This window comes from Strongylocentrotus purpuratus, unplaced genomic scaffold (assembly GCF_000002235.5).
Source record: "Strongylocentrotus purpuratus isolate Spur 01 unplaced genomic scaffold, Spur_5.0 spur5_scaffold_9, whole genome shotgun sequence".
NCBI lineage: Eukaryota > Metazoa > Echinodermata > Echinoidea > Camarodonta > Strongylocentrotidae > Strongylocentrotus > Strongylocentrotus purpuratus.
The window spans coordinates 34292478-34307151 of record NW_022145615.1 but is presented as its reverse complement, the minus strand read 5'-3'; the positions used below and the strand labels follow the sequence as shown (position 1 = coordinate 34307151).

The following is a 14674-nucleotide window of genomic DNA, read 5'->3' as shown; positions in this document are numbered from 1 at the left end:
GAGGGAAGGAGGGAGGGGGGGGGTGTCCTGTCGGATATGGCTAATAGATGACAATTTCTTAAGATCTCAGCTATAGGGTTTTATCTTCTCAGTTTAGAAACATCTGTTTCTCATTTTGTCTAGTATAATGTTATGTTATTCTTCTCATTATTTGTCTTATTATCAATATTATTATTATTATCATTATCATTGTCATTATTATTATTATTATTATTATTATTATTATTATTATTATTATTATTATTGTTGTTGTTTTAGTTGTTATTGTTGTTGTTCTTCTTGTTGTTGTTCTTCTTCATCTTCTTCTTCAACTTCTATTTTCATAGTTCTTCTATTTTTGTTTCTTTGCTTTTGTTCAGTTGTTTCTCTAATTCTGTTTTTCTTCAAATACCGAATCCAGAGGGTATACTACTCCACAAAATCATTATAATCTTACTATGATTATATTATATGAAATTAAAAGCAGAGTGTTTCTTATATGCATAATTAAATAGTAATATATCGTACGGAGTAGGTCAATGCAAAATAAAAATTCATATTCAAGGCGGCAATTGAGTTTTGAGATATTAGTCTATAATAGTTGATGGAGATTATTTCAGTCGCTTGTGTTCAAGTTCTTGATGATGATGGAGCGGAGAATCGGGAGAAAGACGAGAATGTTAGGAACTTCGGAGAAAATTGTTTGACCATAGACAAAAGCTTCCTATGTGATATGAAGAACGACCCCCTCTATGGATTAAACACCATATAGCTTTAGTAGAGTCGTATAGATGTCAGTTACCTCTACGAAGAAAGTAATGATAATTCGTAAAGATCAGTGAATCTGCCACATGTTATCATCTGTATTCTTGGCAGGGCGGCCGGGCCGGCGCTGTTATAGGTTTATAATTGAGATGCAATAAAAATTGTCGTATTATAACATTGTTACCCTCCCCCCCCCAAAAAAAAAAAAACACACACAACTCTCTCTCCGCTCTCCCTTCCCTTTTCTCTTCCATCTCCTCCTCTCTCTCTCTCTCTCTCTCTCTCTCTTTCTCGTTTGTTCTCTCTCTTTCTCTCTCTCCCGCTTTCTCTTTTGCCAGTCTCTTGGAGACACAGTTTTCCTGCACATCCACGCCACTGGTTTTCACTGACGAAAAATGAAAAAAAAAAGAAGGAAAATTGATTATCCATCTCAAACAATGTAACCATGTAGTTCTAATTTTTATAACAAATCAACAGTCAGAGAGAAGCCTTGCGTAATTTCGTAAACATAATAAACGACGAAAATTAGTAAAATCTTTTAAACAATAATTCGTTAACAACAGCTATGTAGGAACTCATAACTTTTGTTTTCATTAATATTATTTACATTATTTGCACCACACATGTATATCCTTAGACGCATGATCACAATAAACCAATTAAGATGTCACAATAATCACCATATTTACAACACAACTATATAATTCCATCATATACGTGTCCATATGACAATTCGGACAAGCCCACTCTCTAAAATGTTACTTCATACTCCTCTCGGACAACAGTTTACTATAGCAGGATAAATAATTAAAGGGCAACTGTCCGTGGGTCTAGTTGCCTGAGTAACTAATACTTCTTGTGGGTTTGGGGGACAATAATCCTAGTCTCAGGCGCGGATCCACGATTTCTCAGGGGAGGGGGCCCAATTTTTTTAAATTTTTTTTTGCTCCCGAAAATTTGAAAATCGCGCTGGCCGAAAAGTCGCTCTGTGGGGGGGGGGGGGGGGGGGGGGGGGGGGGGGGGGGGGGGGGGGGGGGGGGGGGGGGGGGGTAGTGAGCACATTTTTTTTTTTGCCCCCTAAAAAGCTGAAAATCACGTGTTTTTTTTCCCAGGGGGGGGCGGCCCCCCCCCCCCCCTGGATCCGCCACTGCCTAGTCTGGTCAGGTGGTATATACACCAGTCTTCTTGTGAGTTTAGGGGATGATAATATTGTCCTAGTCTGGTCAGGTGGTATATACACCAGTCGTCATCGAAATGTTTGTCGTTGCCATGGTGACATCATCAGAAGGACTTAAACCTTGAAACTGGAGGAGGATGGTGAAAAAGGTGATTAATGTGCTCATCACCTGTAGGACAGGAGACAAAAGAGTGGAAAACCAAATGAAAGTAGTAATTAATGTAATGAATCTGATCTATAGACAACCGTCAATATTATTTAAAACCTAATAAAATTAGGATTGGCATTCTGATATCATACATGAAAGAAAGGAACACAACAAAATAAACACAACAATACTATTTTTTAAACTATTCTTCAAATATAAAACCAGAAATGTATTGGTTTGTGTGTGTGTGTGTGTTCGATTATATTTTTCTTCGATTGTTCCGTGAACTATAATTATAAGGTTACTATTTGTGTCGACTTTATAGGCGAATGTTAAAGTGTTTCTCTTCATAGTGTGCTTGTTTTAATACGGTAAGGTAATACTGGAATATTCAAAATTGTTATGAAACGTGATGAAATTTCTTGTTTAGAGATAGTCCTTATCAGTAATACATTTTTTTTTTCTCCTGAAACACCTCCCAAGATACAGACAAAACTGATTGTCATGATGTCCTTGAAAAAAAAATGAAAAAAGAATTATTTATGAAAAATAAATTGTCAGCAAAGGTAGTTTTATTCTAATAAAATCACAGACTTGCTCCCTCCCCCCCCCCCATGAGTGAGCTATTTTTTTATAGGGCTATCCATGTTATAAATGAAAGTTATACGATTATTATTACTGTATTTACTAGTGATGAAGTACGTACCGCTAAAACTCGTTCCTTTGTGATGACGAAGCAACCAAGAGCTGTCATTCCGATTTCTGGACCATTCAGTCGAGCCAAAAACAAGATCTGGACCTAATCAAAGAGAAAAGAGGGTTAAACAATGAACATTTGTATTGTGAGTAAGGTTTTCAAAACATTTTCACTATTTTCTTGGCTTGAAAGTCAAAAATGTATAAAAACAATCTTATTTGAAAGTTTTTCTGCTACTTAAAAAGTGCAACTGACGTTTCGAGCAGATAAAATTTCTATCGCCTTTTAAAGACAAATATTCAATCACATTCCTTCATTGTAAAAAAAAGAAAAAGTAGGGGTTTCGACAATCTGAGTTTTTGGTCCTATATACCCAACATAAGCAGAATCATAAACCTATATGCATATCCAGCAAGGAAAAATAATATAATTTTTCAAAATTGATGTACGAATTACAATCTTATTTGCATATTCATGACTTATAGTTATTAGAAAGAGAGATCATTAAAATAATCTGAGAATATATTCTCTTTTTACTTTTGTCAATTAATTTTTGGAAATACCTTTATAATGATTCTTTTTTCAAGGAACATCTGCTTCCGAATAAATTATGGTTTTCCCTGCCAATCCCATCATTTTGTCACTCAAATTCACGCTGTGTGCGTTCGAATAAGCACACACATATTTATGTCGTCCCCTAAGGACGGATTCCGGTGATAACAAATTAAGAATCAGGGCATAAAAAAATCAACAATCGGGCGACAAAATTCAGGTTTGTGAATTCATTTTGCACGTCAGGCATGTTTTCAAGATTCATGCATTTATTTTCAGCGGAGAAACCTATATTTAATTATATTCAAAATCAACCAAACTGATAGTAATCTTCAATGTAATTACCTGTGATAAGTCCGAGTCAAATGTGTCCATCTGTAGTTCGTGCACACGTCTGCGAAGTGAATGAGCCTGCGATGGGGTAAATAATAATTTAGTTTATTTTTTTATTCTCCATTTAACGATACATCTAAAATATACGAAATATGTTCATATAAAAGAAACCAGAAAATTACAATGACGTATACAAGATATAAATGGCATTTAAAAAGCACATTTTAAAAATATAAAGGGCAAAGATCAACAAAGAATGAAGTAGTGGTTTATAAATCAGAGTTAACATAGATATTTAATAAAAATTTCTGAAACTACATGTACTTGCTTAAGAGAACCCCATATACTTATATATAACCACCTCTTAATATAAGTTGGTAATACTAATAATGTTCTTAGTTCTTAAATAGAGCTCATATGAATTATCTCGACATAAAGTTGACCCAAATACAACTGTTTGCCGGTGGTGGAGGGGCTTTCTCGGAGAAACATTATACTGTGAAATTTGCTTTAATAGATAGAATGACGTTTCGTCGGTAAGTAAATATTCCTTGTTTCAACTTCCTTTCCGGACATGGATAATAAAACGGATTACACTAATATAGTATAACAAATTATCATTAGTTTGCATAACATATAACGATATTATGAATTATTCTAATGAGGTAAATAATACATCATCGTAATAACTTTGGGGACTTGTTCGCTTTATCCGACTGAAGTCGTACCTTCTCATGAACCTGCACTGCAAAATAAGACAGCACTGATACATTGCCGAAATAGCAGAAGAGCCAGAAAAGTGTCAATCCAACGTAAAACCATTCGCTACCCAGGTAAAAGAGCTGATACAGCAGAAAAATACCACAGGGAACGTTTGCCAAGTACATCACAGCTGCGAAAAGAGAAAAGACGTCATCAGCAACTTCGACAGTGTGGCATACAATAGCATGTCTTCGCCGAAAACAGTTCAGTATTGTTTTGTCCATCGGGCGAGGAGAGTTGACAACCTGGTCAAATTCTTCAGACAAATTAGTGAATTGTGCCGAAATACTACGACATATGAGCGAGTACAGAGCGACTGGAAGGACGCATGCAACCGATCCGAAAAATGGGGAAATCATGTTGATGCCGCAAAAGAGTTCTGAATACCACGGGCCACAAAGACCGAACGAGCTCGCCGGGCTTATTCCGAAGCCAAACGCAAGGTATCCAAAGGAAGCAGTGTTCAAGAGAGAGAAACAAGAACATATTATTGCTGCATCGACAGCAAATTTGTTGTGCCTTTTCGGAACCTTCGGATCCACATCCATCTTAAGGTTGTGAGTTGCTTGGAGCAAGGAACATGTACTTCTTGCGTGGAGGGATGTGGCGGACGAGTTCCAGTGACGCCTGAAAAGGGCCATGCCGTTTTCCCTGTAGCACATCGCGAACATGATGCTATTATTGGCGGCAGTGTTGTAATACCAGACAACCAATGTAATATGATCCTGTCTGAATCTTCCAGACATGGCATTCAAGATGATAGCGTAGGTCATCCGGATTGCATTCAGCCACAGATAGATGCATACGAGCGCGTGGTAGAACTGAGAAAGGCGATTCAGCCAACTCCTAGACCTAGACGGTTTATGATCAGGAAACCACCCTGAACCTTCGGGCTGAACTTTGGTGGCGCTTTCGGAAGATGTTTCGTGGTATACTCCTGTTATCTTCATTGTAAAGATGAGTGGATCCGATATCATATTCCAAAGAGGATTCACCGTTCCATTAGCTCTAGGAAGTTGTTCTTCTTTGATCGCAGATTCCATCTTGTCAACGACTGCAATACGATTCATTTCAGAAACCGCTTTTTAACTATGAGCACAATATTATTGATTACAGTATCTCACCAAACTGACCCCACTCCATAAACTGGCAGATGGCTGAAGGTCCAGCTGTTTAATTTTTCTCCAAAAAGTATCTGGGTACAACTGGGTAGTTCTCAATTTTATTCCAATGTTTTCGTCTCAACACAAACGAAACATAAAACTCAACTGATTTACAACCCTCGGTTATCAACGCTTTCAAAAGACGAAGAGAATCTCGGCAATGATGAAAAGTGAATCGGAAGTAATTAGCATTACATAACCGTTATTTTAATTATCACAGTTATTTACTTTGGCCACGTACAAATGGGCAAACAGATTTGACTTACGAAACGGCTAATTGTATTTGTTTAAACACCTTGTGGTATAATAAGAAAACGGTTGTAATATATTGCGGATCATGCAGTTTTTGCTGATAGGCCTACTTTAACATTCAAATATGGGGCGTTAGTTGAAACATGGAGGAGGGGGTGCAGTGGCGGTTCCAGCCGGCGGCAAGAGGGGGGGGGGGGCAATCCGTGAAAAAATATTTAATTGCGAATCAGCCAGCCGGTGAATAAGCGGGGGGGGGATGGGGGTAAGAGCACTATTTATTTTGGGGGGCTAGGCCCGTCGGGTCCCCCCCCCCCCCCGTTGATCCGCGCCTGAGAGGGTGGTCCTACCAGAATAAATTGCATTTTAGACAATTGCGATTAACAGTTACTAGAGTGATAATTGTCTTCACAGGTTATTCTTTACCGTGCCTCTCCTTTCCCCTCCCCCCTCTCTCTCTCTCTCTCTCTCTCTCTCTCTCTGTCGCTCACACACACAAACACACACCCCCCCTCCCCTCTCTCCCTAACTTACTAGGACTACTCATCTCCCTTTTTGTTCTCTCTCTCTCTTCTCTCTCTCTCTCTTCCCATTTCTCTCTTTCAATTTCTCTTTCGATGTTAGTTGGGAGCATAACGGGGGGGGGGGTATGTCTCCCTCCTGGAGCAATAACGTCTCATTGGTCACAAAATCTAACCCAGAGTCTGGCATTGATTGTGAAAAGGGGCCTTTCGAGCAAAAACATAATCTAGTGGAAGAAAGACAACATTTTTATTTCTTTTTCTTCAAACTGAATCGATAAAGATAATGATTCCTTAATCAGTTTCTCGTGGCATCACAATTAGGACATTTCAGAATGATATGTAAAGAGAGGGGGCTCCCGCATGACGAAGTGGACAGTGGAGACAAGGTATACTTTGCCCCATGTATTTCGGTCTCGCCGCCCCTGGTTATGTTCCCACTTTCAAAAACGTGAAAAGCGATTCAATGAACGTTTGACCGCGGATATTAGAAGACATTTCCTGGGTTACAACAAATTGATGATAATAATTATTTGCATGGTCATTATGAAGTGAAAGGAGCTTTCATTGCAGGGTATTTGAGAAGACAATAGATCTATGACGTACGAGACACATTTCTCTTGAATCGCTCTGAAAATTTGTAATGACAAAAGAGAATGGAAGTGATTTTGTTACGTAAGTTTTTAAAGCTTTGTTTTTCTTCTCTAATTTAGGTGCATAACAATTTGGGAGACAATCTTTATGACCTTAATTATCTTGTCATTACATTTATTGTATGTGTTCAAACTTCGAGCAGGGTAAAGTGGTTTTTAATGGTTTGGTTTTGATCTCCACTCTCGTGGTTACAAGATCATTTCTGCATTACCATGCAGAGAACTAGTGATGGACACCCTCCCGTCATTTTGTTCGTCAGCCATAAATATCTTGCTTTTTAAATACCGAAAATACCGGCAACATTTCATAATATTAATAATTTGGTGAAGACAGGGGCGTAAATCCGTACCGAGGAGTGGGGGGATGATCGGCGAAAGCCATCACATACTAGCACGAGCACACGCGATCGCGCACGCACAAACACACAACACACACACACACACACACACGCAAACGCACACACACACACACACAAACGAACAAACAAACAAACAATATCAGAGAAAGAAGACGATTCGTTGTACCGTTCTCGAAAATAATCCTCGTCTGAATTCAGTTACCCCCAATCCCGCGCGAAGCGCGGGAGCTTTTTCATTTCATGAAATCATTAGAGAAAGAAGACGATTCGTTGTACCGTTCTCGACTCTTAATCCTCGTCTGAATTCAGTTCCCCCCTTCCCTCCCGCGCAAAGCGCGGAAGCTTTTACGTTTCATTAAATCATTAGGGAAAGAAGACGATTCGTTGTACCGTTCTCGACTTTTAATCCTCATCTGAATTCAGTTTCCCCCCCCCCTGCGCGAAGCGCGGAAGCTTTTACGTTTCATAAAATCATTGGAGAAAGAAGACGATTCGTTGTACTGTTCTCGACTTTTAATCCTCGTCTGAATTCAGTCCCCCCCCCCCTCCCCCCTCTCGCGCGAAGCGCGGAAGCTTTTACGTTTCATTAAATCATTAGAGAAAGAAGACGATTCGTTGTACCGTTCTCGACTCTTAATCCTCGTCTGAATTCAGTTCCCCCCTTCCCTCCTGCGCAAAGCGCGGAAGCTTTTACGTTTCATTAAATCATCAAGGAAAGAAGACGATTCGTTGTACCGTTCTCGACTTTTAATCCTCATCTGAATTCAGTTTTTCCCTTCCCCCCTCCTGCGCGAAGCGCGGAAGCTTTTACGTTTCATAAAATCATTGGAGAAAGAAGACGATTCGTTGTACTGTTCTCGACTTTTAATCCTCGTCTGAATTCAGTCCCCCCCCCCCCCCCCCCCCTCTCGCGCGAAGCGCGGAAGCTTTTACGTTTCATTAAATCATTAGAGAAAGAAGACGATTCGTTGTACCGTTCTCGACTCTTAATCCTCGTCTGAATTCAGTTCCCCCCTTCCCTCCTGCGCAAAGCGCGGAAGCTTTTACGTTTCATTAAATCATCAAGGAAAGAAGACGATTCGTTGTACCGTTCTCGACTTTTAATCCTCATCTGAATTCAGTTTTTCCCTTCCCCCCTCCTGCGCGAAGCGCGGAAGCTTTTACGTTTCATAAAATCATTAGAGAAAGAAAACGATTCGTTGTACCGTTCTCGACTTTTAATCCTCATCTGGATTTAGTTTTTTGCTTCCCCCCCCCCCTCCCTCGCGCGGAAGCTATTACGTTTCATTAAATCGTTAGAGAAAGAAGACGATTCGTTGTACCGTTCTTGACTTTTAATCCTCATCTGAATTCAGTTTTTTTCCCTCCCCCTCCCCCCCCCCTCCCCCCTCCCCCCTCCCCCCCCCCCCCCCCCCTCCCGCGCGAAGCGCGGAAGCTTTTACGTTTCATTAAATCATTAGAGAAAGAAGACGATTCGTTGTACCATTCTCGACTCTTAATTTCTTTAAAAAGGGGGTAGGTTTTTTTCTCTCTCTCTTCGGACTCCTGAGAAATGTAAAAATGAGGTTATGAAATATCTTGAATATCATAGAAAAATTGATCAAATCCCGGGATCAAATTCCTGAAATTCCTGCTTGCTTTGAAAGCTCATTCAGGATTATTTCATTTTGAAAAGTAAAAGCATTGGCCCCCAGTCCCCCTCGATCGAATAGAGCTCACCTGAAATTGGGGGGGGGGGGGGTTGTACATTTAGCAGTGTTCCGGATTGGGGGGGGGGGGTCTCCAAGGTAGGAAAAGCCAGCGAAAAGCCGGCGAAAGGGGGATTCAGAAATGTTGGCAGTCCTGAGATAGGGTGGGGGGGGGGTGCTTTCAAAGGGCGGGAACGAGCGTACGCGTACCCTAAATAATACTAAGTGGGGGGAGCCGGGCATCTACTGTACATGATTGCACTTTTTAAGCGCTCGCGCGCTGGCGCACTTTAAGTCAGGGCTATAATAATACCTTGCAAAATAACGAAAAATTATTCTAAAGTTTATGAAGTGCTTGTTCGCGCACATCGCGCAACTACTCTTAATGATCGTGACATACTATATCCGTGTAGGCTATACAGTTATACTTACATTAAAAAAATAACTCATTTCTCATGTATTATACTAAAATTGAAACAATCACATTTTTTTTTTCTTCTTCTTCTTCTTCTTCTTCTTCTTCTTCTTCTTCCTTTTTTTTCTCTCTTTTTTTGTAATATCAGGGGGGATGATTGTACAGGCCATCCCCCCTACTTCAGGACAGGGGGGATGCAGCCCCCCCCCCCCATCCCCCCCCCCGGGATTTACGCCCCTGGGTGAAGACCATAACTATAACTAAGACGGGGACATCTTCATAAGTGAATTCTTCCATTCGCAGAGGAGGCGCGATGGCTTAGTGGGAGCGCAGTGGTTTCGTAACAGGGAGGTCCCAAGCCCATCGGACAGGACTTGAAGCCATCGGATAACTGGTTGCTTACCTACAAGCATACACATGATTCTCAGTCAGTCCCAGCCCCTCCACCCACCCTCTCTCTCTCTCTCTCTCTCTCTCTCTCTCTTTCTGTTTCTCTCTCTCTCTCTCTCTTCATTTCTTTTTCACTTCCGCCTTTCCGACTATACACGTAATTATGTATAATTTGAAGGAAATTTATTAAGCATATATGTGTAAACCCGGGAACAAGCAATCGTGGTGTATTACCCTAATCTTTTGTTTGTATTCCCTTTCGGTAGGCAAAAAATGCCAGATCTTTTCTGGTATAATCCCAAATGATATTTGATTTAATATTACGTGTATGGCTTACATTGACTATAGGATGGAAAAACAATATTACGCCGTGCTCCTGCAAATTATTAGTGAGGTAAATTTTATGAACTATTATATAGCATGAAGTTTATGTTAAGGCATTTATAATTTTCATTTTTATCCAAAACTTCTTGTATAATGGGATTATCAAGATAAATTGATATAAAATATTATATTTGTCTGTTTCCAGCTCTAGTAGGGCTATCAGCTTGATTCGGTCATTATACATACTGATATGTTTGATGTGATGGATAACGTAAGGGACAATATGGCTTGTACTTGCACATAACAAACATCAATAATACATCATACATGTGTATTGTATTTTCTATTTCAAATTTAGAACTAATTATGATTGGACTTTCTAGCAGGATGCTAGTATTCCTAGCAGTTTTTAGAGCGGACGATAATATTAGATATTGATATTGGGTTCCAGCTTCTCTTCTTCTTCTTCTTATTCTTCACATCTATTTCTGTTCCCTGCGCCTCGCATCCATATTCGATACGATCGACAATAAGGAACAACCTTTCCTTAGATATCCGTCATGCCACATCTCTAGAATCTTTCAAATCCATCTTAAAACTCGTCTCTTTGTAACCGAATCCTAAGCTTTATACATGGTAATTACCCCTGTTATCCTTTAAAACCGTATATGTTTAAGATATGTAATTGCATGGGTAGTTATTTGTTGATGGTTGTCTGTAAAAGTTTATTTTAGCGGTTACCACGCGTCAGTATTCTTTCGACAGGGTTAGTTAGCCCCCCCCCCCCCCCCGGCCCAATCACTCAGTGTTATTTAGGGTACGCATATGCATGTTGCCTCCTGTTGAAAAGTCCGGTGTGTAAAGTCAATACGGGCCGGATTTTTGTGTACTATACGAGCCGGACTTTGGTGCGTGAAAAGTACCCCTCTTGGCTCTTTTTGGTTAGCCAATTACGGATGGATCCTGATTGGTCAAGATTGGCTGCTGGTCAAATTGGTCAGAAATGCCCGCGTGGGGGCAGCAGTGTCTTTGTCAGGAATAGTGAGGCAGATGTTGCTGATGTGGAGGCCACTAGCTGCCTCTGGAAACAGTGTTGTGTAGGTGGATCTCCAGTGCTTTTTCAAAATTTAAATCTTTAAAGATGTCATTAATACAACTGATGTAGGTACAATTACATTTAAAAGTGACTTGGTAACATTGTTGAAGGTGGATGAAAAAATTGCTTAATTTTTGTATAAAATGCTACTGTACTTACCCTCTGACACGCAACAAATCATGAAAAAAATTTCAAACCACGAAGATATCTATGGTTTTCTTTAAAGGAGTCGATGTATGACAACCTCTAACAGTGATTACCCGTAAAATTCTCGCAACCATTTTTGAATTTTCCCAACCGTTTTTCCAGGAAAAAAGACATAAAAACAGGCTATAAAAAATCTGTCAACACTTAAATGTCTGGAATGGAATGTAGAGCCATTTTATTGCTTTGTGACGATTTCCATTCACCTAAAATGTAATTAAATTGTGATGGTATAGTTGGGAGAATTAAGGAATCGATCAGATCAGTTTTTCTCAATTTGTACCATGAATAATGGTCCGTTTTCACTCAAATTTCCAGATTGTACATCTAGAATTGAAGTCACTACCTTAGCACCACTCCCGCCCCCCCCCCCCCCACTCAGGTTTCGGAATGACCGCATGCGTGTTGCCAAAATGTCCGGTAAAGGGGTACTTTTCGTGCGACAAAGTCCGGCCCGAGAATTGTAAAAAAAAGGGGTGTATTTGACTTTTCACCCGGATATTTCTTTAAAAAGGGGGTGTTTTTTCTTTTTTTTTCTCTAATCTCTTCGGACTCCTGAGAAATTATTCCGAATTTAGGGGGGTACATTGAGCATTTTTCCTGATTTAGGGGGGTCTCCAAGGCAGGAAAAGCCCGCAAAAAGCCCGCGAAAGGGGGGTTCGGAAATGTTGGCTGTCCTCAGATAGGGGGTACTTTCAAAAAGAGGGAACGAGCATATGCGTACCCTAAATAACACTGAGTGGGGGGGCCAGGGCACCACTATCTCTCATCTGAACAATGTTACCAAGTCCCTTGTATATATCGTATATTATTAATACATCATTTCACGGATGAGACTTTACTTTAGAATATACACTGTTGGTCATAAAGGTGGAATATTTATTTTTACCCCAGTTTAGGGAAGGATTTTTAAAAATTATTTATTTCTAATAGATCTAGATAATGGCATACATTCTCAGATTTTATTGAATACTAATTTGCGAGTATTTGTTTTGTGTGACTACTTCATCATATGTGTGTTACTATGCTAATCAGCTAAGGGACCTACGTCCTTAAGTCATGATTGACAGTAATGAAGATTAATGCCTCACAAAAGGGCACTGATATATAGCTGATCGACACGATTTTTATCCTGGGGCCTCACAGTAACGAGGCCATTGCTTAGCCCCTGAATCATGACTGTACGCAGTGTTTGCTGGGGTACGCGGCCCCTTCCACAAATCCCCCAAAACGAAGAAAATGCAATAAATTGTCAAAAATTCATTGCTTTTTCCCCAGGCCCCCTACAGGAAAAATTACTCTGTAGGGCCATGCATTATGGTTCAAGGCATGGCCACACAGAGAAATTTTTCCTGTTGGGGGCGGGGGAAAATTGCAATGAATTTTTGACAATTTATTGCATTTTCTTCGTTTTGGGGGATTTGTGGGGGCGGCCGCGTACCCTAGCAAACACTGCGTACAGTCATGATTCAGGGGCTAAGCAATGGCCTCGTTATTGTGAGGCCCCAGGATAAAAATCGTGTCGATCAGCTATATAAGTGCCCTTTGTGAGGCATTAATCCTCATTACTGTCAATTATGATTTAAGGACGTAGGTTCCCTAGCTGATTAGCATAGTAGCACACATATGATTTAGCAGTCACGCAAAACAAACACTCGCAAATCAATATTCAATAAAATCTGAGAATGTTTGCCATTATCTAGATCTATTAGAAATAAATAATTTTTTAAAATCCTTCCCTAAACTGGGGTAAAAATAATTATTCCACCATTATGACCAACAGTGTACATTAATGTGCACGTTTGAATAAATACGCAATTTCAATAATACTAATAATAACAATAACACGACGTGACTGACGCATACGCATTTCTACGCATCAATGATACATTAAATGATATGATTAGACTATATTTTGCAAAACTTTGATGATAAATAGCGGCAAAGTAGCGACTCTGGGTTCACTCCAATAATGACTCACCGAGAGGCATTTTTCGTATGTACTTCATTTCAATTATTGACAGAGATTGCAATCTACATCCAACCATTAATAATTTGTGTACTTATCTAATGGAACAACGAGCCTGCACTGCTCAATCATCAAAATTATCATTCTAGAAGCTTTGATTATATCGTATATATATATATATATATTATATGATTCTTATGGAGATACTGTTAAAAAGAAAAGTGAGTTTGAATCAATCGGGAATGTGCAAATCCACAAACAATAAACTATTTTGCATGCATGTACTTTTGTATATATGTCTTTTACAACTATATCAAGCATAATATGATTGCATAATAAAACAACTTAAATATTATAAGAAATTAAATTAATCATGATTTTGCGAATCCACAAACAATAAATCATTTTTAAATATTTTACATGCATGTATAGATTTTTGTTACATTAATAGAAGCAAGGCAGATATTAATAATTGCATCAAATTGCCGAAAAAATCAAAAGAAATTTTGAAAAGGACGGGTATAAACTACTTTTGAGTATATGACTTTATAAAATGCAAATAAATTTTATCAGTCATAATACGATTATAAAATAAAACAACTTAAATATTATACAAGATTGAATTAGTCGTGAATTTTTAAATCCACAAACAATGAACTAATTCAAATAATTACTCATCCATATACAGTATACATATTTACATTTATTAGAAATGAAGGTAGATCATAATAATTTCATCAAATAACCGTAGAAAATCTAAAGAAAATTCGAAGCAGACAGGTATAGACTGCTTTTGAATATATAACTTTCCAAAATGCACATTAATGCACATAAACTATATCAAGCATAATATGATTACATAATAAAAACTTAAACATTATACAAAATTGAATAAATCGTGAATGTGTAAAACTGCAAATCCACAAACAATAAATTATTTCAAAATATTTCACAAACATGTATACAGAAGCGGATCTAGAGGGGGGGGGGGGGGGTTGGGGGGGTTGCAACCCCCCCCCCAAAAAAAAAAATAAAAAAAATCCGGGGACCATTTTTTAAAATCTTATCTTTTTTTTTAAACTTGTAATTTTATTTTATTCTATTTCTATGTATTTATTTCATTTATTATTATTATTATTATTATTATTATTATTATTATTATTATTATTATTATTATTATTATTATTATTATTTCTTTTTGGGGGGAGGGGGGGGGGGGGGTTGGGCGAA

At 38.8% G+C, this 14674-nt stretch overlaps 1 protein-coding gene across 1 annotated transcript; it reads right to left on the bottom strand.

The window, feature by feature from the left end:
• Positions 1-1900: 1900 nt before the first annotated feature.
• On the bottom strand, positions 1901-5316 carry LOC115920745. Its single transcript, XM_030977309.1, has 4 exons — positions 4380-5316; positions 3664-3729; positions 2776-2868; positions 1901-2090 (listed from the first exon to the last, which is right to left on the bottom strand). Exons 1-4 carry the CDS (start codon positions 5184-5186, stop codon positions 1968-1970), a joined length of 1089 nt encoding a protein of 362 aa, XP_030833169.1. The 5' UTR covers positions 5187-5316; the 3' UTR covers positions 1901-1967.
• Between the last annotated feature and the right edge of the window lie 9358 nt (positions 5317-14674).

What these genes read in the sequence shown, in the direction of transcription:
- LOC115920745 (XM_030977309.1), bottom strand. Translation starts at nt 5,186, where the DNA reads ATGACCTACGCTATCATCTTGAATGCCATGTCTGGAAGATTCAGACAG. An exon ending in CAGTGCAGGTTCATGAGAAG is followed by an intron (nt 3,730 to 4,379) that starts GTACGACTTCAG and finishes ACCCCATCGCAG; the next exon opens with GCTCATTCACTTCGCAGACG. An exon ending in TTGACTCGGACTTATCACAG is followed by an intron (nt 2,869 to 3,663) that starts GTAATTACATTG and finishes CTCTTTGATTAG; the next exon opens with GTCCAGATCTTGTTTTTGGC.